The following is a 26,933-nucleotide window of genomic DNA, read 5'->3' on the forward strand; positions in this document are numbered from 1 at the left end:
GCCTGACCTACCCTGTATTTCTATCATGTGATTTCTATGTGCCTTCAACACTACTTAAGTCTACAGTCACTGGGTTATTCACCCACACAAGGCCATTTCAAACCTCTGTTTAATAAGCTCATACCCACTCTTTCAGCAGATACTTTCAATTATTTTTCAACAAAAAGGTAACTGCATAGCAAAGTGGTCTCTGCTTTATCTTGAAGTTCTACCCTTTACATTGTTACCTAAAATCTTTCCTCCAACATGCACAAGTAAAAAAAGGAAAACCTTTTCTTGACCCTTGTTGCTTCTGTGGATGCTATCTTGGAGTCATCTTGGACTCATTTCCTTACCTCATTCCCTCAGAACCAATCACCAAAATCCCAATGATTCCCATCATCACTCTCCCAGTCCAAGCTCTTCCATTCTTATAGTCACTTGCACTTACCTAATACATCCTGCCCACCAATGCCAGATTAATAGTGCAATGTTAACCCTTTCCTACTCAAAGATCTGCAGTAATGGAAACTAATAATGACATTAAAAACATACTTAATTTAGCACTACTTTTCTTAACCAACTTCATCTCCCCCTAACTTTCTACAGCTACCCGTATTTTATAGTTCATGCTGTTACTCTGATCTTCATTTTCACAGTCTTTCCTTTTAGGCTGGCTCAAACCCTTCACTAAACCTTCCCTGACCACTCTGCCCTGGGGTTGGCACTTGCTGTCTAACCTACAGCATTTACTGTGGGCCCTCCATCTTTTGGTCCTTACGCCTTTTCTCTTCAGCATCATTGTTCCTGAACTCCTTTGTGCAGCAATAGCATTAGGCATTTCTATGAATCATGTGGGTGTAGTGCAATAATATAGCAGGTACTAATGCTTGTTGCATTGAATTTAATTCCTGGGCCTGTTTCCTCATCTGTAAACTAAAAGGTGTAGAGACTAGACAGAACAAATGTATCTTTTGGTTCTAAATATTATTATCCTACAAAAATGCTCAAGGAATAGGCAAAACAATTATTTTTTTTCTGAGAATGATTAAAAAACAAAACAAAAACCTATGATTAATGTGCTAGGATACCACAAATCAAACGTTATATAACCATATCACTGAATAAAATTTAAATCAACAATACCACTTCCTATCAACAAAGCATAGTGGGGGACCCAAAGAGAAATGCTCTCTTGCCCTCATAGTAACTTATATTAGGTGGGGAAATACTGAGGTGAAAGCAACACTATAAGCAGAATTAAATGTTAAATACAAATAGAAGTGATGTTTTCCTCCATTACCTGTTTTTCCAGAGCAGCCTTTCCTACTTCTTTTGTAGATGATGTGAGTGTTTCATTCAAGCACTGTAAACTAAGGGCGGGAAAAGGATGAAACTTTATCCTAAGCCCAGGAAACGATTTCAATAGATTTTTTATTTTAATTTTTATTTGTTGATTTTAGAGAGAGGAAGGAAGAGAGAGAAAAAGAGAGAGAGAGAACCACTGATTTGTTGTTCCACTTATTTACGTATTCATCAAGTGATTCTTTTATGTGCCCTGACAGGGCATCAAACCCGCAACACTGGCATATCGGCAGCATGCTCCAAACTGAGCTACCTGACCAGGGCTGAAGACTTCAATGTTAGTTCTGTAGTTATACCTTGCTAATTCAAGGCGATCACAAAGTTTTTCCACTTCTTCCATCATTTTAACACGCTCTGCCTCATTGTCAGAAAAGTGATTCCAGGTCTAAAAGCACAAACATAAACATTTTCATCTTATATCTAGTGACACTGCAAAATACATTCATAAACACAATTACAAAGCATGATGTTCTCAAGAGGTTCTTGAGATGAACATATGGCCTTCTGACCATAACAACCATATTTGAGGGCATTCCCAGGGCTCTCCCTGACTGCTAGCAATAAAAAGGCATTCCCTTTTGAGTAGGAGAGCAAAACAAAAATGGTGATGGTGCAGAAGACTTTTGGATGTTATAAAAATCAGAACGAGTTCTCTGAGAATCACTTAATCAAATTCTGTATGATGACTCAAAATCTAGTGTGTGCTGAACTGGAAAATTTCATGGAAATTTTAAATTTACTGAAATTAAAGAAAAAGATAAAGTGTTAAGGAATAGGAGGTATTAGAAAAATTATGCTTAGAATAAAACATCATGATGTACAATTGGAAAGTACTTCCAATACTGCTGACACTTATGCCTCCCATTCCTCACTTTTCTTTGCTTCCTTAAGCAAGGCAGCTTGGCTTTCACTAAAGTTCCAATGGGTCTTACTGCAGCTACTTCCCTAGGCTTCTAAAAGCACTAATTTTCTTCCTACCTGTCTGAGTCACTTTCTCAGGCTCTTCTTCCTCTAACAGTACCTTTACTACTGGTGTCTGCCAGGGTTCCACCCTCCTCACTCTCCCCTCTCCCTGGGTGATCTCATCTACTCACAAGGTTCCTAGTACCACTGAGTTTTTTTTTTAAAACATTTTTATTGATTTCAGAGAGGAAGGGAGAGGGGAGAGACAGATAGAAACATCAATGATGAGAGAGAATCATTGACTAGCTGCCTCCTGCACGCCCCCTACTGGGGATTGAGCCTGCAACCCGGGCATGTGCCCTTGACCAGAATTGAACCCGGGACCCTTCAGTCCGCAGGCCGACACTCAAGCCACTGAGCCAAACCAGCCAGAACACCACTGAGCTGTTTTTATTTATTTTTTAGAGAGAGAGGAAGGGAGAGGGAGATAGAAACATGATAGAGTCAATCAGCTACCTCCTGCACACCCCCTACTGGGGATTGAGCCCGCAACCCAGGTATGTGCCATGACCAGGAATCGAATCGGTGACCTCTTGGTGCATGAGACAATGCTCAATCCACTGAACCATACCAGCTGGACTGGATGATTCCATTCTTGAACTCCAGACTTAATACACACTAGCACCTATTTTCATTTGAGTGTCTGTGCTCAACATGCCCGAAACTAAAATCATCATTCCCCCTAGCTTTTTCCTCCTCCTTTGTTTTCTATTTTATTGAATTATACCATCACCCATCCAGTATTCCATGCAAGAAACCAGGACATATATTAACCTTCACTCCTCTACTATCTCCAACACATAATTGATACCCAATAGGCAACAGCTTATTCTGCCTCCTAAATGTTGGTTCATTTCATCTACCTTTTTCTATTCCTATCATCTTCACCTTAGTTCATGCCACAATACTCTCTCACTTGGATTATGGCAAAAGACTCCTAATTGGTTTCTCTAACTCTAGTCTTCTCTCAGCATCCTGACCAAAACCAACTCAGGATCAGATTTACACTAAAAAGACATATAATGTCCTTCGAGACTTGGCTCCTCCTCACCTCTTGAGCTGCCTCTGGCTCATTAAACCCACTCCTCTGGAACTCTGCATTCTCTTAATGCTCCTAGACCTCTCATTGCTAATCCCATACATATTCTGTTTCACCTAGCTATATCCACTAGATCCAGAAAGCCTTCCCTGACTACCTTTTCGGTACCTTCTTATCCTCGTACTCATCTTAAAGTGTTAGAAATAGCTGTGTGTCATTCTCCATCATAAACCAGTGGATTCCTTTAAGGCAAGGACTGTTTCATCATTATATTCACATCAATTATAACTGCTTGGCACACAGTAAATGCTCATCAGATATTTGATAAATAAATAAATGAACTCACGCTGGAAAGGAGCAATAAAACAAAGTTATCAAATGTCAGAACTTTTAACCTCATTTAAACATCATCTTTAAGAACTATTCAAGCTTTTTATTTTCTAACTAGTGTCCCAGTGCACGGATTCATGCACATTGAAAGGAAATTAATTAGAAGAAACATTTTAATATCGCTATTCGCGTCTTGTAATGCAAAGAAAATAGGATTCTGTTGAGTCTATCTACCTACTCCAGGACTTCTGTGAGGATCAAATGAGATGAGACATGGGAAAATGCTTCACAAACATTTAGTTAAACTGTAAAATGTTTGCACCTGGCTATAAAGCAAGTCAGGTTCCTGGGCTGAAGAAACTCCAAGGAGGCTAGTCGCTAGGGAGAGGAAGCCGGGCATTGCTACGTGACATCATTACCCGGCACCCACAGTACCCACAGTGACCATTTCCAGGCTGGGCTGGGCTGTGGGCTGCATTTGCACCATGGAGTCTTGGCAGTGTTGGCTGCAATTTGGTGGGGTGTCGCTCTGGGGTGGTGGTGGTGGGGCCTGTGTCCCACTCGGGGGTGGGGGAAGCTGAGTGTTGGTTTATTGGCCCCAAGTCTGTGGTGCTGTTTATTTTTAAATGGCCGGTGCGTGTCACAGCAGCTCTTGCGTTGAGCATCTGCCCTCTGGTGGTCAATGCGCGTCACAGCTACCAGTCGGACAGACACTTAGCCTTTTATATATATAGATTGGCCTTTTAAATTTTTGTATTGACTTCACATCATATGCCAAATGTACCAAGCACTATATGTAAATTATCTCATTTAACCTTTCAGTTATTATATAGGTGAGGAAATTGAGGAACAAAAGGGTTTGAAGCAACCTCCTGAGGCCACAAGTAGTAAGTAGAGAATGACTTAAAACCCAAGCAGCTTGCCCTGAGCCAATGGTGCATCCTTCTCAAAATAATTTTCTAGGTGAAATCTAAGGAAAATACTTCATATTTTCTGATAAGGAACAATATTACTAGTCTTTGACTCTACCAGTTTAAGATGTAAGAACATCTCTTGGACAAAACTACACTTGAAAACTTTTAGTATTATTCGTCAATATTTATTAGTGAAAACTGTACTTGAATGCAAACTACCAGTATTCACCCAAATGATATCCCTTTATTTAGATAAAAATAAAAGCTTTTAAATCCTTAAAAACACCAAAGTTTAACTTCTAAAAGAACATTTTCTAATTTAAGAATTTTACACCATTAAGGAAGCAACCAGCCAAAACCAAACTGTGGTGTATTATCAGAACAAATGATCTGGTTTCTCCAACAAATTAATGGCCATGTGGGCAGGGAAAAAGATGGTGATGACAGGGAGCCTGTTACAGACCAAATTAGGAGACACATAACTGAAGCCTTTAAATGATCTTATTTAGATTCTAATTTGAATAAATCAACTATAAAAAGACATTGTTGAGATAATAAAGGAAACAAGAATATAGACCAAATATTAGGATATTAAATAAGTGGGGGTTTTTAAACTTTGAAAACGGCATGGCAGTTAAATTTAAAAAATTTAAAAATTAGAGTTGGATATTAAAATATAAATGTGGGAAATTTTTAAAAAAGTGAATTTAAAAACCTTTACATTTTGAGATAAAATGTGTACAACAGTTTAATTATATTTGCATAGCATAAGAAAAGAAATACTTTAAAGTGGAATCAGTAACTTTGCTTGGTCAGTCTGACATACCTTGCATGAGTTTCGAAGTTTTTGCCTTTCCTTTTTGATGGCTTTTTTCTGGATATCTTTTTCCTTCTTTGCCAGTAATGCTTGTTGTCTAACTTCCTCTTCTTCTTTTTCTTTAGCTAATCGAGCAGCTTCTAATTCAGCTTGTCTTTGCTTTAAAATGGGGAATAAAATCATTTTAATAAGAAAATTAGAATTCCTAAATGCTCTGTAATATTATTCAAAAATTCAATCTTTTAATAAATTTTTAAAAAGATGATACATCAATGTATTGAAGACTGAAGGTTGAACTGGGAAAAGCAGCTGGTAAAGTTCTACAAACACACTTAGGAATGCAAAACAGACATATTAGAAATAAGCATGATATTAAAGAAATTTATATCAAGTTTTTGCTCAAATATTTGCTGGTAAAGATCCCTCTAACTCTCAATTGTACCAACTTGTCATGATTCATTCATAGTAGCAGCTAATTCTCTGCGTCCATTACAGTTTCTAAACTAGATCTGAAAATTAAAGATTTTATGAATATTAAAAGTCCAACTTCATCAAATGTCATCTTACTTTTTCTTTAGCTTCTTGCTCCTTCCGTTTTGCTTCTGCTTTTGCTTTCTTTTCTGCTTCTTTCTTGGCCTTTTCTTCTTCCTTAAACTTTTTTATTCTTGGATCACAGCTATATGCATTGTCTACCAGAAAGAAAGTTAATCTTTTGAATTTCTAACATTTAATTTAAGAACTTAAAAAATTAATTACACTTACCAACTAATGTTCTTATTCTGTTCATTTCCTCTTTTTTTCTTTGTGCTCTTGTTGCTCTGTTCTGCTTTTCAATCCATCTCCTTTCATCACGACTATAAAATAGATAATATTGGAAACAAAATATTGCTCATAGATATGACTGAAAATGTAACATAATTTTATATGTAAATAATGTCTGAGAAGGTCATAATGCTATGTTATAATGCTATTAACATTAATACGTGATTTTACTTATAATTAATTTGGATTAATATTTTTGGAACATTTATGTCAAACAATTTCCCAGGGAAAACTAAAATAAAACATAGGTTAAGCAACCAGAAGAAAAAGAATTTGCTGAATTGAGCTTTTTGGACAATTCTATATTCCATGGCATTAGTATATCTTAACCGACTACTGATCTGGCCTCATCTAGCTTAACATATGAGAGGAGGGCTCTCAAAATATAAAACACTCATTTATATATAGTATATTTTTACATCATTACAAATACCAAAAAGCCAAATAAATATCTTCCTTGCCCAGCCATTGTGGCTCAGTGGATGAGCGTTGACCTGTGAACCAGGAGGAGGTCACATTTCATTCCCAGTTGGGGCATACGCCTGGGTTTCGGGCTCAATCCCCAGTACGGGGCTTGCAGGAGGCAGCCGATCAATGATTCTCTCTCATCATTAATGTTTCTCTCTTTCTTTTTCTCTCTCTCTGTCTCTCTTTCTCTCTCCATTCCTCTCTGAAATCAATAAAAATATAATTAAAAAAAATCTTCCTTTATTAATGATTGATATACATACCACTCTGCTTTTTCTTTTTCTTCTTCATCTAGATAAGAAAATTCTCTCCAAGAATCAAAATTATACCTGTAGACAAAAATAAGTAAAATAAAAACAAATAAACAAATTCTTTAAAATTAACTTAAGAGGTATATAATTTTAAAAAACATTAATGGCAGTCCTGGCCGATATTGTTCATTGGTTAGAGCATCAGCCTGTACACCAAAAGGTCTCGGGTTCGATTCCTGGTCAAGGGCACATACCTGGTTTGCAGGTTCAATCCCCAGCTCAGTCAGGGTGTGTGTGGGAGGTAACCAATCAATGTGTCTCTCTCATATTAATGTTTCTCTCTCTCTCCCCTCCCCCCGTCCCTTTCACTCTCTCTAAAAATCAATAGGAAAAATATCCTTGGGTGAGGATTAACAAAACAAACAAACAAAAACCCCAATATTAATGGCAAGTGAATGAGGTGTGTTTTTTTTTAATAAATCCCCTCCACTCCGTTCTGGTACTGAATTAACACTATGCTCGTCTTTTCTTCCTTTTTTATTTATTTATTTATTTATTTATTTATTTATTTATTTATTTATTAAATTTCTTTCTTGATTAAGGTGTCACATACTTGTCCTCATTTTTCTTCCTTTTTTAATGACATTGTATTTGGTATGAAAAATCTAAAATATAATTATAATTCCCCTCCAGTAAAAAAATTACACCTCCTTGTTAGGTCTTCTATTAGGTTTCTCTCTCACTGCGGACTTGTTAAGTCTTCCTTGCCTTCATCATTGCTCCTCTGTCAACTCTTAAAGTAACCATAGTAGTGGTTGGTTATTTTTAGTAACTATAACTGATAGAGCTAAATTTTGTCATTTTTGTTTTATGCGATTTTATGTTTTAATTTATCAGATATTAATGAGAAAATACAGCACATATAAAGTGGCACTGAATATTATGCTTATTAAAAATTAAGAAATTAGTTAAAGAGACAAATAGTACTCTTTCATCCACACGTACTCAAGTACTTTTAATAGCAAGATAGCTAGTCAAGATGTATTTATTTTTATTCAATTCAAATGATTACTCAGTTTTAATTTTTTACCATTAGAGTGTGCATGGTATCTACAAATCTGATTAATAGAAAACATTGAAAAAACAATCATAAAAACCTAACTATCATACAGGAGCTAATAGAGTGTTTATTAATTTTTGAACACAGTGCTTTTGATCCCTTGATTAATTTATGAACAGTCAATCAAGTATTTACTGAATACTTAGCCTTTAAAAAAAAATGACAGCACCATAAAATCAGTGTATTCACTTACCAGAAAGAATAAAATGCATCTACATCTTCAAATGATGAATTCATATCACCAAGTTTAGGGACATTTTTTTTATTTGACCATCTGAAACATTAAAAGAAAATTCAATTAAAAATTTGGTACAGAAGTTCAACAGACAAATTTATTAAAAACAACAGTTTTTACTAACCCCTAAATCTTCCTCTCCTAGGTCCTCTAAGACTAAAGAGATGGAGCTGGAAAATTAGGAGTGGTGTGCAGAACAACACAGGTGCAATAGAGGACAAGGATGGATAGGAATGGGCGAGCAAACAATGAAATGGTGTTTTAACCATCAGGTTATCAACAGTCTATAAATTACAGGGCTGTAGCAGCTGCCAGTGGCTGGCTAGGAAAAGCAGGTGCTAAGCCCCCTTTCCCAAGCTCACTAGGCTCCTGCCTGTCAACAGACAGTACAGCCACCTGAGGGCCTAGCCTTTTAAAATGTTAATACTCAAGAGGGAATAAATTTCCACCCCCTCATCACCACCACATTCCCCCTAAAAGTCAGACTTTTAGGTTCAGCACCTCACCCATCACATACATCACATAGTAAAAGGATCTTAAGGCTACTTACTGACTTGTTTTCCATTCTATAAAACCATTCTACAAAAAAATAATTGTCTTTTTTTTTTTTTACCACCTTCAATACTGTTACAAAACAAATGTGAAGAGAAAGATTAGAAGAAATATTAGACCACACCAAATGGCTAATCAAAGTGGTTCTCAAACGTGGATGCACATTAGAATCACCTAGGAACATTAAAAACCCTACATGAATTCGAAAACTATTAAATTGAAATCACAATCTCTTTAGGTGGAACCCAAGTATCAGAAAATTTTCACACTCTACAGTTGAATTAATGTGCAGTCCAGATGTACTCCATAAAAAACCTTTCAATGCAGATGTAACCAAAAAATTTAGAATACTGGTACACCCTATGTAAAAACTGATTTAAATGAAATAAATTACATATGCTTTAATCTTAAATATAAATCATTCTTAGTCAAAGAACCTTATGATAAACAGATGCTCAAAAAATAGAACAAAAGCCTGGCCAGCATGGCTCAGTGGTGGAGTGTCGATCTATGAACCAGGAGGTTGCAGTAGATTTTCTGTCAGGGCACATGCCTGGGTTGCGGGCTTGATCCCTAGTGTGAGGCATGCAGGAGGCAGCCAATCAGTGATTCTCTTTCATCACTGATGATTCTATCTCCCTTTCCCTCTTCCTTCCTCTCTGAAATCAATAAAAATATGTATATAAAAAAAAAGCTTTTTTCAAGCGATAATGGGCCAAATAGAGTAATGTACTCATTGATAATAAAAGAGAAACAAAGAAAGGGAAATTACTGTCACCTAAGTAACAGTATCACACTACATAAAAGCAGTCTGCCCCCAAGGAAAACTCAAAAGAAAAACATTCCATGAGTTATAAAAGAATTTCACTATGGAAAAGTAAAACTTCTGTTTAGAGAGCAAAACAAAAACCTAGAGACTAAAAGAAGCAGGCCAATACAGGAATGATTTTCAACCGGTGTGCCACAAGAATTTTTAAAACATGCAATACCCGACTATTAGTCAGGGGCACTGACCTCTTTTCCCTTAGATTGTCAAATAAAAAAATGACAACAGCCAACACAACAATAGCCGTTTGGTGTAAATGAATCAAAATTATACCTTTTTTTTTTGTCAGATAGGAAGAAAATATATTTTTTGTGTGCCACAGAAGTTTAGTAATAAGTTTATGTGTGCCCTGAGATGAAAAAGGTTGAAAATTGCTGCAATAGAGCATAATGATCACAAGGGGATGCCTTAACTCACCTGGAATTCCTTTCAAACACTGGGGAAAACACTTCGAAGAAATTGTCCTTTGCTTCACTTTTAGAAGGAACTGAGTTATCAAAAGTAGGATCTACACTGTTAAATGCTCGTCTTTTCACTGGATCAGATAACATTTCATAAGCTGAGGAAAAAATGATAAGGTCATATTACCATGACATGACATTTTTTTTCCCTGTGAGAAAAAAAAAATTCCCCTTCCTTTAAAAAAAGTAATTATTTTTCACATTTAAAATTTGATGTGCTTGGGGGGTAAATTTAATCTAGGTAAAGAAAGCTCTAGCACTAGTAGATATAATTGCGCTTAACCCCTTTAAAAGTGGCTCTTCTGGAAGGCAAATGACAAAACAACAGTTAAAAATACTCATCCCTTGACTTCTGATTAAGATGGCAGCACAGGTAAATGCGGTCTCACATCCTCCCACAATCACATCAAAATTATAACTAAGTTACAAAACAACCATCATTCAGAACCTCTGAAATCTAGCTGAACAGAAGTCCTATAACTATGGATGTGAAGAAGCCACATCGAGACCGGTTAGGAGGGGTGATGTGGAATGGCGGAATGGGCGGTCCCACACCAACACGTGGTGGATAAAAATCAGGAGGGCTAGCTATCTCAGCTGCAGAGGTTCCTTCCAAGGAGTGAGGGGTCCCAGCTCACACCAGATTCCCCAGCCCAGGGTTCCAGTGCCGGGAAGAGAAGTTCCATAACTTCTGGCTTGAAAACCAGCAGGGATGGTGGCTGAGATGGAGGGCTGCTGGAGTTCCTGGTGTTCCTCTTAAAGGGCCTGTGCACAAACTTACACAACTCACTTGCTCTGAACTCTAGCACTGGGCCAGCAGTTTGAAAGACACCAAGGACATACGGGGAGGAACTGAATTGTTTGGTATTAGGGTGAGAGCTGAAGGGGTAACTTTCTCCTAGACAGAAATGCTGGCAGAGGCCATTGTTCCTTTGCTGAGGCCTCTTCCCATGGAATCAGCAGACAGGTGGCCTGAGTCTCCATCAACCTGGCAACACTGTTCACCTTGTCCTGGTGATTTCTTGAAACCCTGTCCCACCCAAGCTGTTTCTTTCCAGTGGCTTTTCCATACAAATGGCCTGTCTTTGCTCATGCTTCGGACTTCCCCACAGTCTCTAGAAGGTTCACAAACCCCAAACAAGCAGCATCTGGCCTCTGTATGCCTCGTACATATTGCTAAGTGGTCCTAGACCGGCTTCAGTACACACACAGCTTTTCTTCTCCAGGCACCTCCAAGCCCAGCAGCCATCTGCAGATTGTTTTGTGGCTCATGCGGAGTAGCTCTAGAAAAGGCACAGGTGGTGGCTGACCTTGGCCTGCACCTCTCAGGAGGCCCCAAAGCCAGTACACCTGGTGAAGAGCTTCAGACCATGCTGAAGGACCACTCAACCACCTCCATGAGCAACACACTCGAGGCAGACTCATTAGGCACTGGAGCCCCATAGAAGCCAGTCTTGCTCTGTGGTGTTGGTCCCTGAACAGCAGATCCTCCATGGTGTTTGCGCCCAGTGCTTGAAGCCAATCCACATGGGTCACGCACCTGGAGCACCCAGCTCAGGTGACCCAAGAGGGTGCACCACTGGACCCTATAGGACACTACTACAGAAAACCCCTCTGAAATAAGTCAGACAGAGAAAGACAAATGCCATATGATTTCACTTATGTGTGGAAACCAAAAAACAAAATAAATGAACAAACAGAAGAGAAACAGACTCGTATAGAGAGAGAACATCTTGGAAGGCGGGTTGGTGAGATGGGTGAAAAAGTGATGAAATTAAGAAGTACAAATTGGTTGTTACAGAATAGTCATGGGGTTGTTTATAAAGCACAGCAGAGGGAATATAGTCAGTAATATTGCAATAACTATGTATGGTGTCAAATAGGTTCTAGACTTATTGGGTGAAGTAAGTTATATAAATGTCTAATCTCTGGGTTGTACACCTGAAACTAATATTGTAAGTGTAATTGAAAAATAAAAAAATTAGTAAAAAAATACTCATCCCTTAAGAAAACATGACTCTGAGGAAAAACAAATTGTTAGAAAATTAACTTAGATCCCCAGCTTGTGAACGATCAAAGGATCTCAGACTTCTTGAGCATTTGTGTAAAAGTGGGCCAATAAGGATGTGTTTAAAAGGTGTGTTACAATTTTTAAAAAATTAGCATCAAAATGTAAAATCACATTTAAGGAAACATTTAGAAATGGTGGCACCTACATTAATCTGCTTAACAAGGAAATGGTTATGTAATTACCAATAAACATTTGTGGGTCCTATATTAGGATACAAACAACTTCTTAATATAAATTAGTAAAATGTCTGAGCAACAGTTTAGTCCCATAAAGTATCTGAAATGAGAAAGATTTTAGTATTCTCATTATTAGATGTAACAGGTATGAATTCACCCTAGGATGAGCTACTTAAAAAAATCACCTGGTGATCTCATTAAAATACAGATTCCGATTCAGTAGGTCTGGGGTGGGGCCTGAGCTTCTGCATTTCTGAAAAGCTGTCAGGTGTTGCTGATGCTGCTGGTAGAGAGAACCTCATTTTGTTTAGTGAGGTTTTGGGGAAAATTACCAAAAATAACCACATGTAACTGAAAATGAGTAATCATCACTATTAGAAATTCCTGACTCTAAAATATTTCCTTACCTTTAGTTATGCAAGTGAAGTAGTCATTATCTCCTTCTTTTATTGGTTCACCAGCTGCTTTCCGTTTGTCTGGGTGATGTTTTAAAACCATTGCTTTATCTACAAAATAAGCCAGATTTAGATAATTTGTTACTTTAGACATCAAAACTAAGAATAAAGATGAGCTAAATAGCATTTCTAAAATCATAATGCTAATTTAAAAATATTTTGCCTATGGTAAAACATAAGCTTATTAAATGTGGTAATTAGAGACACAAAGAATCATTGTAAGAAGTGGCCAAAGTGCCAGCACCTAAACCCAATTACTGTTAACATTTTAGTGTATTTCCACAGACTTTTTTCCCTTAAGCATATGCTTCAAAAATTTTAGGTATAATTGTATCATATATGTCAGTTTATATTCTGCTTTTTTCCAACTTAACATTAGAGTATTTGCATTTTCCATGTTGTTAAAAACTTCAAAAATTTTTTAAATGATTGCTAGTGCTTAGTACATTTCAAGTAGATTTACCATAATTTATTTAACTATTTCTCTACCTACGGATATTTAGATTGTTTCAAAATTTTCTCTATTATAAAAAAATCCCTATTTTAATAATTTTTTAAACAAGTATTTTTCGATACTAAGAAGGTTTTTTAGGACATATTTACAGAAGTGAAATTAGTGATTGAAAATGTATAAACAAGTTCCCTTCTAAAGTTATACCACTTCATTCTATGTGAACATCCTATGCACTACAGCCTCACCAGCACTGGATGCAATTAAGTCTTTGATTATCACTTGTATTCAACAATTCTTTTCTTGTTTCTATCTTTCATCCTTTATCTATGGAGGAAGGAAAAGTCAGTTTTTCTTCTGAGTCTGTGTGAGTCGCTTTACAGTAATAGCTAGCTGTTAACAGCTATTGAACATTTAATATGTACCAGGCATAATTTATCAGTTAATCTTTTCAATCACCCCATAAGGAATATAATCTTATTTTCTCCATTTTACAGATGATGAAAATGAGGCAGAGAGAGATTAAGTAACTAAACACTGTAACCTGTCCAAAGTCCTGCTAAGTCGGGCTCCAACCCAGGGACCCTGACACCTCAGCCTGTGATTGTATGGTGCCTCTCAGTCCTTCGTGCTTGATACTAATGCTTTCCCAGCTGCTGGAATTGAGCTTACATTTTTAAAAAACACTCAATTATTTTTATTTATATTTACTGATTATTTCCTTTATAATTTCTTCCAGAAGAAATTTCTTTCAAACCTAGAAGGCCCTTTTTCCCCCAAAAGCCTGATATATGTTTCTAGTTTCATTGATAGTTTATATGATTAGAACTGAAAATTAAAAAAAAAATCTTTAAGTATTTTTGGAATTTTAATATAGTCAAGCAAATATCTAAATTTGTCATTTTTCAAAGTCCTCATCCCATAGTAAATTTTACCAGGGTTTGATTCTGATTACCTACCCTTGCCTCAGGATTTACTTTAAAATGACCATTATTTTCCAATATACTTGATAAATTCTCAAAACTGCATATTATTTTTGCATATTTTTCCTGCATCTAGCCACCTGATACAACTCTCTTTGCTTTTCTAGGAGGTTTATATTACCTACAAAAATATATTTCTTCCCTTTTTCTGAATAGTTCTGTTATTTAATATCTAACTCACTGACCCACAATCACAACATAGCATAAAAAATAATGGGCAGGTTAGCTACCCCATAAATTTTAATGGTAATATGGTCTAAAATACTTTTCAAAGTAGGGAATTAACTGCATTTATTTTCCAAGTTCTATTTATCAAAAAGGCATGGATATCTACTTAAGAAAATCACATAATATTATCTAAGCTATAAACAAATTTAGTTATATTAATATACTAGAGGCCTGGTGCACAAATTCGTGCACGGCTGGCGATCAGGGCCGTCTCGCCCAGTCCCCATCGGAGCTGATGGGGGCCAGCCGGCTAGGGGGAGGGATCACGGGAGGTTGGCCAGCCGTGGGAGGTTGGGTGTGGGAGCACACTGACCACCAGGGGGCAAGTGCACATCATAGTGACCAGTCAACCAGTCATTCAGTCAACGGTCATAATATTTGCTTAGGCTTTTTATATATAGATTCTGTTGGTGAACATTTAGGTGCTTTCCAATTTTGGGATATTGTGAATAAATTTGCTGTGCACAGTTTTGTACAAATGCTTTCATGGGCATATTTCTACATATAATGCAAGAAACTGACATAAACATTATTGTTTTTCTTGAGCTCCAAGATTTTTCTTACAGTCAGGTATATTAGTGCTTCCATTAACACTCAAGAAGAGGCATTTTCACCTTTTAACTGGTTTAAGCAGAAAAAGAATTTATTAATGGTTATTAGACAGTTCACAAAACTCTGAGCCAGACTATTATTAGGCTTGGAGGCCACATAGTCAGGAATAATATGTCCCACGGGACGGTTTGGCGGTATGATGATAGCACCATGGTTGGCACTGCAGAAACTGCGCTCAGGCTACTTCCACTGCCAGGGCCTGAGGGAAAGCCATGAGCGTCTCTTTGTAGTGCTCTTCCACTCCTGCTGGCAAAACATACTCTATACAGCTCAGGCCTAATTTAAAAAAAAAATTTTTATTGATTTCAGAGAGGATGGGAGACCGAGAGAGAGAGAGAAACATCAATGATGAGAGAGAATCATTGATCAGCTACCTCCTGCTTGCCCCACACTGGAGGAATTGAACCGTGACCCTCTGCTCAACCACTAAGTCACACCACAGGAGAGCTCAGGCCGAATTTAAACACTGTTCCCTTTTGAATTGCAAGTGTGTGCTGAGTAGTAAAACCTAAGTTATATGACTACAAATATTTTCTCTCAATTTCAAGACATATCTTTTTGTAAATTAGGTAAGTTTTCTTCTTTATTTGCAATTACTGTTTGTTACATTTATTCTTTCTTCCCTAGGGAAATCTGGCATCTCTCTATTCTTTCTCACAGAATCTTGGGAACATTCCTCAAGGTTGTGCTCTGCTTTACTGCGTTTTCTAATTGTATGTCAGCTTTTGTAATTCTAAACTCTGCTTTCATGTTGTTTCCAGGCAATTCTACTTATTTCTCCCCTATTTTCTTCCTTCAATGTCTAAACTGCCCCCAAAGTAGTGTCTTCACATTACACTGCCAACATGATTTAAGTTTTCTTTTGAACCTTACGACAAAGCCTGAGAGAGATGATGTCTCAAGTTTTTGTTGGATAGTCTCCTCTTGTGCTGCACTATTATTTTTATTCATTGATTTTTCTGCATTATCTTTAGTTGTCCATGCACATTAGGGGGTCCTGAGATTGTCCTATATGCTGTCCCTGAGCAGGCAAAGGATGCTACCTGGTATTAAAAATAAGGTAAAAATGACCAAGAACATTATTGGTTTGAAAAAGAAACAAAGTAATTTGAGAGCAGCTGTTATCAGAAATTTCAAAGACTTCTTTTCTTCCTTTTCCCCAAAGACAGTTTCTGGGGTGTTCTCAGGATACATTAGCAAAGAGGCTTTTTTTAAATTGTTACTCCTCACCTGAGGGTATTTTTTCCATTGATTTTTATTGATTTTTTTTTTTTTTATTTTATTTTATTTTTTTTTTACAGAGAGGAAGGGAGAGGGATAGAGAGATAGAAACATCGATCAGCTGCCTCCTGCATGCCCCCACCTGGGGATGTGCCCGCAACCAAGGTTACATGCCCTTGACCGGAATCGAACCCGGGACCCTTCAGTCTGCAGGCCGATGCTCTATCCACTGAGCCACACCGGTCAGGGCTCCATTGATTTTTAGAGAGAGTGGAAGGGAGAAAGAAAAACATCTATGTGAGAGAGACACATCAATTGGTTGCCTCCTGCACGTGCCCCAACCAGGACTGGGGATTGAACCTGCAACCCAGGTATGTGCCCTTGACAGGGAATTGAATCCACCATACTTCAGTGCATGAGCTGATGATGCTCTACCATCGAGCAACACTGGCCAGGGCACAAAGGAGCCTTTATTGTACATTCATACTGTTATCATAAAAAGCCTCCAATATGATTTTTAATTTTACAGAAGTTTAATGTGAAAGTTTCCAGTTTAAAATATCAGGAATATTTTAAGCTAAAAGTATTAAATTCAAAAAATTCAAATTACCAAAGACTTTATTTCCATTCGAAGAATATCAAACCTACATACATCATTTACCAGAATGGCAATTTTACTTCAAAATTATATAAGCAATTGAAATATCACCTTTAGTATTCAAATACTTTCTCTTAACCTATCATTATTCAACTTTTCTAGTATTTTATTCTTTTCAGAAATGCAGAGAAGGAAAAAAAGGCCACTAACTTTATTCACCTTTGATTGACTTCCTAATTTTCATTGTAGCTATTAAAATATATTAAACAGAAATAAAACTCTTTTGTGTTTGCAATACGATGCAAGAACTCTAAGGCTCTCAAATGCTATCAGACTTTCATTCTGATTAGGTTTGTTTGTACTAATTAATAACATAGATCTGAAAACACTAAGTTGGCATTTTCACTTCTGGACAAGATTTCAGAAAGCAGTATGCAGCAACTGTCTATTTTATAGGTATAGAGGAAAGAGAACAATAGTTTCCTTCTGAATAAACAATAAGAATATTCAACCAGAGAGTGAATTACAACTCCACTTAATGTTAATAACCTGTGCACTGGGGTTATAAAACTTTTGGCTACAGAATTAAAAAATGTATATTATGCCAATAAAAAGAACGGACTTAACAGAAGCAAATGGATATTCCTTTTACAATTTATTTTACAATTTTTTTATCTTTAGAGAAAGGAATAATTCTTTCACCTAAAAACACCAACTATTTTCATAGTTCTAAATCACACAAATTCATATGTATGAAGTCATATTTGGTATTTGTATGCTATTATTTAATACAGTAAGACTTTGCAAATACTTTTCCATGGCAAATTAATTTTCCTGGCATTTATGTATTTTACAACTATTAATGTGTATTAACATATGCTTAGTCTAAAATCACGTCAGCTTTTAAAGAAATTCAATAGGTCTAAAGTAATCTCATAAATTCCTTTATCTTCTTAAAGAATATTTTCTGTGATTTCCATTAATAGAGAAAATTTTTAATTGATCAATTAGCATTTTTCAACATGTGATAGGACTCCTTCAGCCATTTTCTTATACACACAACATTCTCTCTTCTTGACTGGCCTTGACGCCCTATTCCTTTTCCCTATGGCCACAATCTTCTCCTCTAACCTCAACATCCATTCTCTAGAGTGGAGGGCAGAACATTCTTCTAAGATAAAACACAGAAAACTAATCACCTTCACCTCTTTCATGAAACTTTACTAGTTAGTTGAACCAAATGCTGTACAGGGAATTATGTCCACAGGAATGGAAAAGACAGGACATTTAGAAGCAATAAGGGGATGATGTTTTGTAAGGCATATGAACACTGGCTTCCCAACAACCCCTTCACCCCAAATTTTTAACCTTGTCAATGAAAATAATAATGAAACATTGAATAACTCTTTCTTGCACAGAAGAGAAAGGGTGGTATCAACAAAGGTGTGATCACAAAACAACATTAAAAAAAAATCTAAGTAACAAGGCAGCTTCTACTAAATACAAGTGAAGTATTTTTTTAAGAATTTTTTTTTAATGAGTCAAGTTACATTCCTAATTTCTACTATTACTGTTTCTTGTAGAGTGATTTAGAAGTGGTATACGGTACAGAGGAAAGAACTATTTGATTTTGGTCAAGTTATTTTTTCTCTTTGATTTTAGAAAGAAGAAGGAGTGAGGGAGACGGGGAGAGATAGAGGGGGAGGGGAAGAGAGACAGAGAGAGACACACAGAGAGAGAGATATCCATCCACCAGTTGCCTTTTTTAAAATTGATTTCAGAGAGGAAGGAAGAGGAAGAGAGAGATAGAAACATAAATGATGAGAGAGAATCATTGATCAGCTGCCTCCTGCATGCCCCCCACTGGGGATCGAGCCCGCAACCCAGGCATGTGCCCTTGACCGGAGTCGAACCTGGGACCCTTCAGTCCGCAGGCCGACGCTCTATCCATCAAGCCAAACCGGCTAAGGCCACCAGTTGCCGCTTACACATGCCCCAACGGCAGTTGAATCCAAAACCTGGGTATGTACCCTGACCAGGAATCGAACTGTGACCTCCTGGTTCATGGGTTGATGCTCAACCACTGAGCAACACTGGCTGGGCTGAAGTATGTTCTTTATCCTGTCACAACACACACACCTACAACCCTGATTTCTTATTCCTAATGAGAAAGGCCACTCATGAGACTGATTGCTTTTTTCCTGGTTCTGAAGGTAAACGAGAGTGTGGTCAGGCATTGGTATAACCATATGGTACATGTGGTTCAATTTAGAGTTATGGCTATAGACTATGATCCTGCACATCTTTTCAAAAGGAAAACATTTCCTATACCAGATATCGGATTATTTCAAAATAACTAAATACTTACGTGCTGCTTTGATCTGTCTCTGTGTAGCTTTGTATCTTACATGGCCAAGTCCAAGTACTGCATAATGATCTTGGTTCTGATAAAGACATAAAAGGGAGTCAAATTTAAAATGCAGCAATATATACTACCTCTTGTATTTTGGCACCCTGAAACAGTGCTTCCCAAAGATGTTCCCAAGACAGAAGTCCAGTGAGACATTCTGTATAAAATGGGTTCTGTGGTCATTTAAGTTTGGGAAATGCAGACTCTTGTATAGCATTTTGATGATTTGATGCACATAAGCCTAATAAAGGCTCTGAGAAGTTCTGCAATTAAGAAAACAGAAATCTGTAAAACCCAGCATTTTCCAAACTTACTTGACCATAGAACCCCTTTTCCTCTTAAAATCTATTAATATCCTATGGCCATTCTTAAATGAAAGTATAGCCAGGAAGATTCAGATCTGAAGAGAGCATTACAGCAGTCCTAGGGCAGTGATAGGCAAGAACTAGGAGCCACAGGGACCAAAGAAGGTAGGTAAAATGGAAATTTTGAGAAACCTAGGGGTGAGACTTCTCTCAATAGAAGTACCAGCTTTCATTTCTGTTTTGATTAACAGCATTGCAAATTTAGAAGTTGGGGTAGCAACTGGAGTGAAGGCTCCTTACAGAACTCTAGTATTGGAGAATGAGTGGGAAGGAAGGGGAGTTACGAGCATAAAAGATAGGAGACAAAAGTCAAATAGGGCTGACTGGTTTCCCTTCAAACTCAGGATTGCAAATTTCAGAGGGATTGGCCCCTTTATTAGACCTGGCAACCACACTTTTTCAGTTAGTTCACCTTTCCACTCAAGATTACTATTACATCGCCGAAACTGGTTTGGCTCAGTGGATAGAGCGTCGGCCTGCGGACTGAAAGGTCCCAGGTTCGATTCCGGTCAAGGGCATGTACCTTGGTTGCGGGCACATCCCCAGTGGGGGGTGTGCGGGAGGCAGCTGATCGATGTTTCTCTCTCATCGATGTTTCTAGCTCTCTATCCCTCTCCCTTCCTCTCTGTGAAAAATCAATAAAATATATTTAAAAAAAAAAGATTACTATTACATACTAGTACCTTCTGTCTTCTGGTCTTTCTTTAAACCTTACAGATCCTTCTCAACCCTCTCATCAATGTCCGTGCCTCTTGCTTAACTAAAAAACTTAAATTACACTATTCAAATTCCAGCTTCTTTCCACCATCCTACCTGCATCCATACATTTTTTCCTCCCTTTCCCTTTATTCATAATTGAGAAAGCCTGTCCTACCAAGACAAATTACTCCTTCGTCTTGGTTCTGAATATCACCTTTTCCAAGGCTCCTCAAATACTAGCATCTTTCAGCTATCTCCTAATTTCAACTGGGTTATTTTCATCAGTATAAAAAGATGCTCTATTATATCTCATCTTTAAAAAAAACCTTTCCTGGACCCCTTTTCCAGCTACCATCCTATTTTTCAGCTGCCTATCAAAGTTAAACTTCCTTTTTTTTAAAAAAAAATATATTTTTATTAATTTCAGAGAGGAAGGGAGAGAGAGAAACATCAATGATGAGGGAATCACTGATTGGCTGCCTCCTGCACGTCCCACACTGGGCATTGAGCCTGATCTCCTGGTTCATAGGTCAATGCTCAGCCACTGAGCCACACTGGATAGGCAAAGCTAAACTTCTTGAAGAAGCTGTCTCCTCTAGCATTAATTTTCAAACCACTCCAATCTGGTTCAGCTCTGTCCACTTCTAGCCCAGGTGCTACAAAGTTGCTCTCTTCAATATCAATTTCCAGGTACCAAATCCAAGATCACCTATCTGCCCTCACTTGGCTTCAACTCCCATTGGCAGCACAACCAACTCTTTTTATTGAAACATTATCTTCCTTAGTTTCTGTGAATCCACTATGTTTTCCTCCCACCTTTCAGTAGCTTTTTCAGTCATTTTTACTAGTTAATCAATGACCTGCAAAGCTCAGTCCTGAGGTTTCTTTTGGTCTCTCTATACTTTGATCCTAGGTGACCTGATTGAATGCTGGGCTGGAATATGGTAAGAACCGTGTAAATGTTCATGTCTCTCCATTTCTGTCCCTCCCCCACCCGCCTAAGTTCTTAAAAGATTGCCAGTGCTTCAAACTCTACAATGGCTCTTCACTGAGGACCACTACTCCCGACTTCCTCGACCCTCCCTCATTCACTCTGTTCCAACCACTTGCCTTCTCTCAGTTCCTGGAACGTTCCAAACTTCTTTCTGCCTCAGCACAAGCTCTCTGCATGGAATGCCACTCTCCTGATCCTTGCAAATCATCCAGTTTTTATCTTAAATGTCAATTCTACTGGCCTTCCCCACCTACTCAGTCTAAGACAGTCATCTGAACACTCTATCACTCTGTTCTTCTTTGCCCAGCACTTAGTGGCCATGTTCCTGATTGCTTGCTTATTATCTATTTCCTCATTGGAATATAAGGTTTGTGGAAGGAGCAAAACTATCTTATTCAGCACAGTATCTTTAGCACCCAGAAAAGTATCTGAAACACACAGCAGGTGCTTGATCCCTATTTGTTGAATGAAACAATTAAAAGAATGTATGAACTCTGCCACCTTGCTCTGATGCCATCTACTCTTTTCTATACCAAAGATCTTCTCCATTCTTTCTTCCTTTCTCTCTTGTCTATCTTAATGCCCCCCAATTCTATGTCCTCCTGACCCTTCCTTTCCCTCAAGTTACTGTTTTCTCTCATTTTCTTTACAACCCAGCTTTGAAAGAGTATTTTACATGTAGGTCTCACTTTATTACCTCCTAATAACTCTTCAACCTACTGCGATTTCTTGCTATCCCAATCATTTCACTAGAAGGGCTTTCACTGTGGTCACCTAAACTTCATTTGCAAACCCAGTGGCTCTTTATCTTTATTTATGTTATGTGATTGACCTCTCTCCTAAGCAGGACATTGGAGATTGTGTTTTCTTCTTGTGACTTCCTCCTCCCTTAATTTTTGGAAGAGTATAGTGCCTGATGTTTAATGAAACTTTGTTAAGCAAATGTTTGGTCTTCCTTCTACTTCTTTTACTCTCCTTAGTATCCTTTGCTGTTTCTTCTCCTATAACCATCCTTAAATATCTATAGGTGCTGAGCTCCTCAATGTTGTTCTTTTCTTTTAAAACTGATGATGATAGCAGGAGGATCAATTCACACTTTCTGAGTGCTTATATACTTTTCTAAGTGCTTTATACATATGCCTTACATCATTTAACACTCACTTCAATCAATGAGATAGGAACTCTTATATACTATTTGTTTTGAATTTATCATGTGTCCAAGCACTAGTTAAGTGCCTTATATGCATCATTTCACTAATCTTCACTATAATCCTTTGAGCTGTTAACAATATTATTGTACCAATAAGGGAAATGAGGTGCAGAGATGTCAGGTAACTTTCCCAAGGTCCCAGCACACTAAATGGGCAGAATCAGATTCGAATTCAGGCACTCTAATTCCAAAGTATGTACATTTAAGTATTATACTAGCACCTACTTAAGCAATAATACCTATTTGTCTGTATTCTTCTCCTTGGCTGATGTTATTCCATTTCCCACAGCCTCAACTATCCCCTATGTGCCAACGACTTGCAAATGCTTTTTGCCTCTAACCTCTTTGCAGAGTCAGACCAATTTTTAACCACCAATAGACAACTTCACCAGTATGTTACCAGAACCTCAATTTTGACATAACCAAATCTGAAAACACCACTCCCCACAAACTTCCTTTTCCTGCATACCAGTGTTGGTAACAAACCCAAATGCACAGAGGTCTTCTGAATACATTCCTTTTTCTTGTGACATACAGACAAGGTCAAAACTTCTCAAGACTACTTCCCCTCCCCCACAAATTTATCCCCTCTTCCTCAAAACCCAGCCACAAATTTAATTCAAGCATCAGGCATTCATTTGAAGGCTTAAATTATTGCATTAGGCCTATACTAGCAAATTATTCACTTCCCCCCCAGACCTGCCCTCCCTTTTCAAGCAATTTTCTGTGCTGCCAGGAGAATTACTTTTCTAAAATTAGCTTAGAAACTTTTAATGACTTCCTACTGCCCTGAAATAAAATTCCTTCCTTAGCATGGCATAAAAAGGACACTACAGAGTTTGATCTAGAGGAGCGGTCGCCAAGCAGTGGTCCGCGGACCATTGGTGGTCTGTGAGGTCTGAAATATTGGTGACCACTGATCTAGAGTCTGTTTTAGGCGGAATTTCTCACCACCTTCCCTCAAGAACAACCCTTACCCTAATCTTAACTAATCCCAAAAAGGTGGTACATATTCTTTTACGCCTTTGTGTTTTTGCATCTCTATTCCTTCTGCCCAGAACACCTTTTCTCCCTTCTTTGCTTCACAAACTGCCTCTCATCCTTTTAAGACGAGCTCAAACATTACCTTCTCTGTGAGGCCTTCCTAGACTTCTTCAGCAGAAAGAGCATCCTACAGCTAGTACTATCCCACTCAAGGCTTAACAATGAAAAGGTGCTCAACTATAGTTGTCTTACTGAAGCATCTTAAAACGTGGTTTATTATTGGAAAACTCATGAGAAAACTGCCTGTGTCTAACAAAGCATCTGATTGAACAAAAGATTCAGTTATTAAATACCTTCCAGTCCTTGGGATCAAGTGTTTTCAGCATGGGAAATTCTTCTAACTGCAATTCTTCATCTTCTGATTCCTCTGATAACTCTTTCTTATCCTCCAGTTCCTGAAAAGAGGCAGAAGCATTTCTGTTTCTCCTCTTAACAAAAGCTTCAAACCATCTTCCCACAGGTTCAACTTGACAGAGTGTTGAGGCTGTGATTGAAAGTGTTAAGAGAGGCTTCAATGTATTGCATGGAATAAATCTGTTTCAAGGCAATAAGATCAAAACAGTGATAGCATCAGAATATAATTTTAAAACCATCAACTAAGAAAATGGCTGCAATAATCCAGTTAACATGAGGGTTGGCAATAAATTTAGAGTATTCAATAACCCTCCTCCAATTAGCTGAGAAAACAACACATTCATCAATGTCAACAATAAACCAACACTTTTCTGGGGATCTGAGAGGAAGGTGGGGAACGGAGAAATGTTGCAAACTTTTACTTTGAGGCCAATAATTGTAATAAAGCAATAAGTGATAATCATCAAGAGCTAGCCTTGTCAAAAAACAAGACAACCTTCTAAAAACAACTAAATGTATCTTAATTTTAAAACCCTGAATTCAAATAGCTTTTAAAATTTTTAAGAATTCACTAGGAGTGATTTGTTCTGAAAGACAACTGTCCAGCAGCTAAGGGGACTTATTAAAACAACTGCTATAGTGGAACAAGCTCTGGCCTGAAATCAGAGGCGCTGGAGTTTAGTCCAGGTCTCACCATTAGTGGCTACGTGAAATGAGTCGGAGATGTCTTCAACTCAAAACGGGAGCCAAGATCTACCTTATATGATTCCTTGGAAGATTGACTGACAAACCGTGGAAGCACTTCGGAGTAAGGCTTTAACATTAGTCACTGTAAATTTGTACATTAACATTTCAAAAAATGTTATTTAGGTCAGGGAAAAAAGTTAACATTTTAATTCTAATTTCATATTCCATATGAAAGCAAAAGCTTTACTTTGTTCAGTTATCAATAACTCAGATGTAAATGTTCCCTTGTACCTAAAGCCACAATTTTCTAAAAATAACTGACTTTTTATATTTTAATTAGTTGTGGAAATTAAGATTTCCTCTACCACACACGGGAGAGGATTCAAACAGTAATGTTCAATAAGTACTGCCCTACCCATGTGGCTCAGTGGTTGAGCCTCGACCTATAGTTGGTCAAGGTTCAACAGGAGGGCAAGGTTCAATTCCCAGTCAGGGCACATGCCCAGGTCGCTGGTTTGATTCCCAGTAGGGGGCGTGCAGGAGGCAGCCGATCAATGATTCCCTGTCATCATTGATGTTTCTATCTCTCGCTCCCTCTCCCTTCCTCTGTGAAACCAACATATACACTATCTGTGTATGTGACTTTGTTTTCTTACCACGTTTGTTTGTTTTTCAAATCCCCACCTGAGGACATGCTTATTGATTTTAGAGAGGGAAGAAAGAGAGAAACATCCATCCGTCGCCTTCCCCTGGGCGCCGCAGCGGGGATCCAGCCCGCAGCCCAGGTAGGTGCTCTGCCGGGAAAGGAACCCTCGGCCCCCCGCGTCCCGGAGGCGGCGCCAACCACTGGGCCACACCGGTAATGGTTAAGGAGGTTACCTTTCAAGCCTCTCCCTCTGCTTTCTACGTGATATACACAGACACTTCTCTGCGCACGAATGCAACACGTGCCATGATATACGTTCACAACCACGTTCAACACGCGTGTCTACAGGCGGCTGCAGTGATTCCTGTGGATGGCTGACACCGGAGGCTCGCGTTGGCGATGGACACGACTGCCCGGGGCTGTCACCCTCAGGACCCTCCAGCACAGGGCACGTCTCCCTTAGGACCGTGCTGAGAGTCCCACACGGATCTCACCAGCAGCCCAGCCTTTTCATACTGAGCGGGTGGACCGGCCTCTGAGTTATGACATTTAAAAAAACAAAGCGGAGCAAACGGAGGGAGGGAGAAAGGTGCCGAGCACCGGCAGCCAGGGTCTGGTCCGACCCCACGCCCTGGGGAGCGAGCAGCGGGCAGCAGGGTACTGGGGGGTTCGGTCCCGAACCGCTCGGCCCAACCCGTGAGTCAGCGGCCGCGAGAAGGGAGAAATCTGGGGGGGCTGAAAAGAGACGCCCCCTCCCTCGCAGGTTGGGGAAGGATGACGGTCTAGCAGGGAGCAAAAAGGCGCTCGTCACGGCCCCACACGTCCCGGAGCTGGTCGCCCGGGGCCAGGGCTGAGAGATTTCGGGGTCGCGGAAGTCGAGGGCTGAGGCAGGGGGGCTGAGGCGGGACGGAGCCGGGGTTGAGTGGACACGTACCAGAGGTCAGAGCGTGGGTGATGGCGGTGCCCTGGCCCTCCGCAGCGCTCGGCAGGAGCAGCATGATGGCGCCGGGGCCAGCCCCGCGGGCGCAGCGGCTCGGGTCCCGGGCGGAGCGCGCTTAGCGTTCCACAGTTCTACCTCCCGGTCCGAGCCTCGCGCCTTGGCTCCACGACGCCCAGGAACCGGCGCCTGGAGACAACCAGTAATTACTTCCGGGTTGGATCTCTCCTGTGTATTGGGGCCATTCGACCCCCAAGCCCGCCGCCAGCGTGTGCGGCAGCCTGGTCCGTCCACTGATTCAGTTCCGGCTGGGTACCAAGATTCAGGAGAGAAAGATTCCTAGACTCATCAGTTCCCTGGTGAAAAGGACGACGAATTTTCCTCATCCAGGTGCAAAATGTAGAGCATAATTTTCTAAAGCAGCTTTTACTATATTCTTTTGGTTTTTGTTACTCCTACTTATATTTGTCTGAACCTAACCACTGGTTTTTCCAGGAGCTCTACTTGCATAATCAAAATGGAAAAAGATATGTTTATATTGAGAATTATTTTAGTTTATACATCCATAGAGAATTCTATGGATTACATTACATATACCTGTAATGCATTTGTGTTTACCTAAATAATAATAGCAGCTAACTTTTTTTTGG

The 26,933-nt window shown here is 38.8% G+C and overlaps 1 protein-coding gene across 3 annotated transcripts in view; it reads right to left on the minus strand.

The window, feature by feature from the left end:
* The window catches only part of DNAJC2 (DnaJ heat shock protein family (Hsp40) member C2), a 31,078-nt gene extending 4,521 nt beyond the window's left edge, over nucleotides 1-26,557 (minus strand). For 2 of the 3 annotated variants that reach the window (XM_079786193.1, XM_079786192.1), the window contains exons 1-12: nucleotides 26,281-26,557; nucleotides 23,953-24,143; nucleotides 19,306-19,381; nucleotides 12,797-12,895; nucleotides 10,099-10,240; nucleotides 8,262-8,342; nucleotides 6,961-7,026; nucleotides 6,170-6,261; nucleotides 5,975-6,096; nucleotides 5,417-5,566; nucleotides 1,641-1,729; nucleotides 1,283-1,352 (exon numbers count right to left, since the gene is read on the minus strand). In XM_079786193.1, the coding sequence (XP_079642319.1) occupies nucleotides 1,283-1,352; nucleotides 1,641-1,729; nucleotides 5,417-5,566; nucleotides 5,975-6,096; nucleotides 6,170-6,261; nucleotides 6,961-7,026; nucleotides 8,262-8,342; nucleotides 10,099-10,240; nucleotides 12,797-12,895; nucleotides 19,306-19,381; nucleotides 23,953-24,143; nucleotides 26,281-26,344 (1,242 nt within the window). In that variant the 5' untranslated portion in view covers nucleotides 26,345-26,557. The remainder of the gene's footprint in view (nucleotides 1-1,282; nucleotides 1,353-1,640; nucleotides 1,730-5,416; nucleotides 5,567-5,974; nucleotides 6,097-6,169; nucleotides 6,262-6,960; nucleotides 7,027-8,261; nucleotides 8,343-10,098; nucleotides 10,241-12,796; nucleotides 12,896-19,305; nucleotides 19,382-23,952; nucleotides 24,144-26,280) is intronic. The other variant, XM_079786194.1, reaches the window with a different exon arrangement.
* Nucleotides 26,558-26,933: the final 376 nt, after the last annotated feature.

The sequence above is a fragment of the Cnephaeus nilssonii genome (genome assembly GCF_951640355.1).
Source record: "Cnephaeus nilssonii genome assembly, chromosome: 12".
In the NCBI taxonomy this organism is placed as follows: domain Eukaryota; kingdom Metazoa; phylum Chordata; class Mammalia; order Chiroptera; family Vespertilionidae; genus Cnephaeus; species Cnephaeus nilssonii.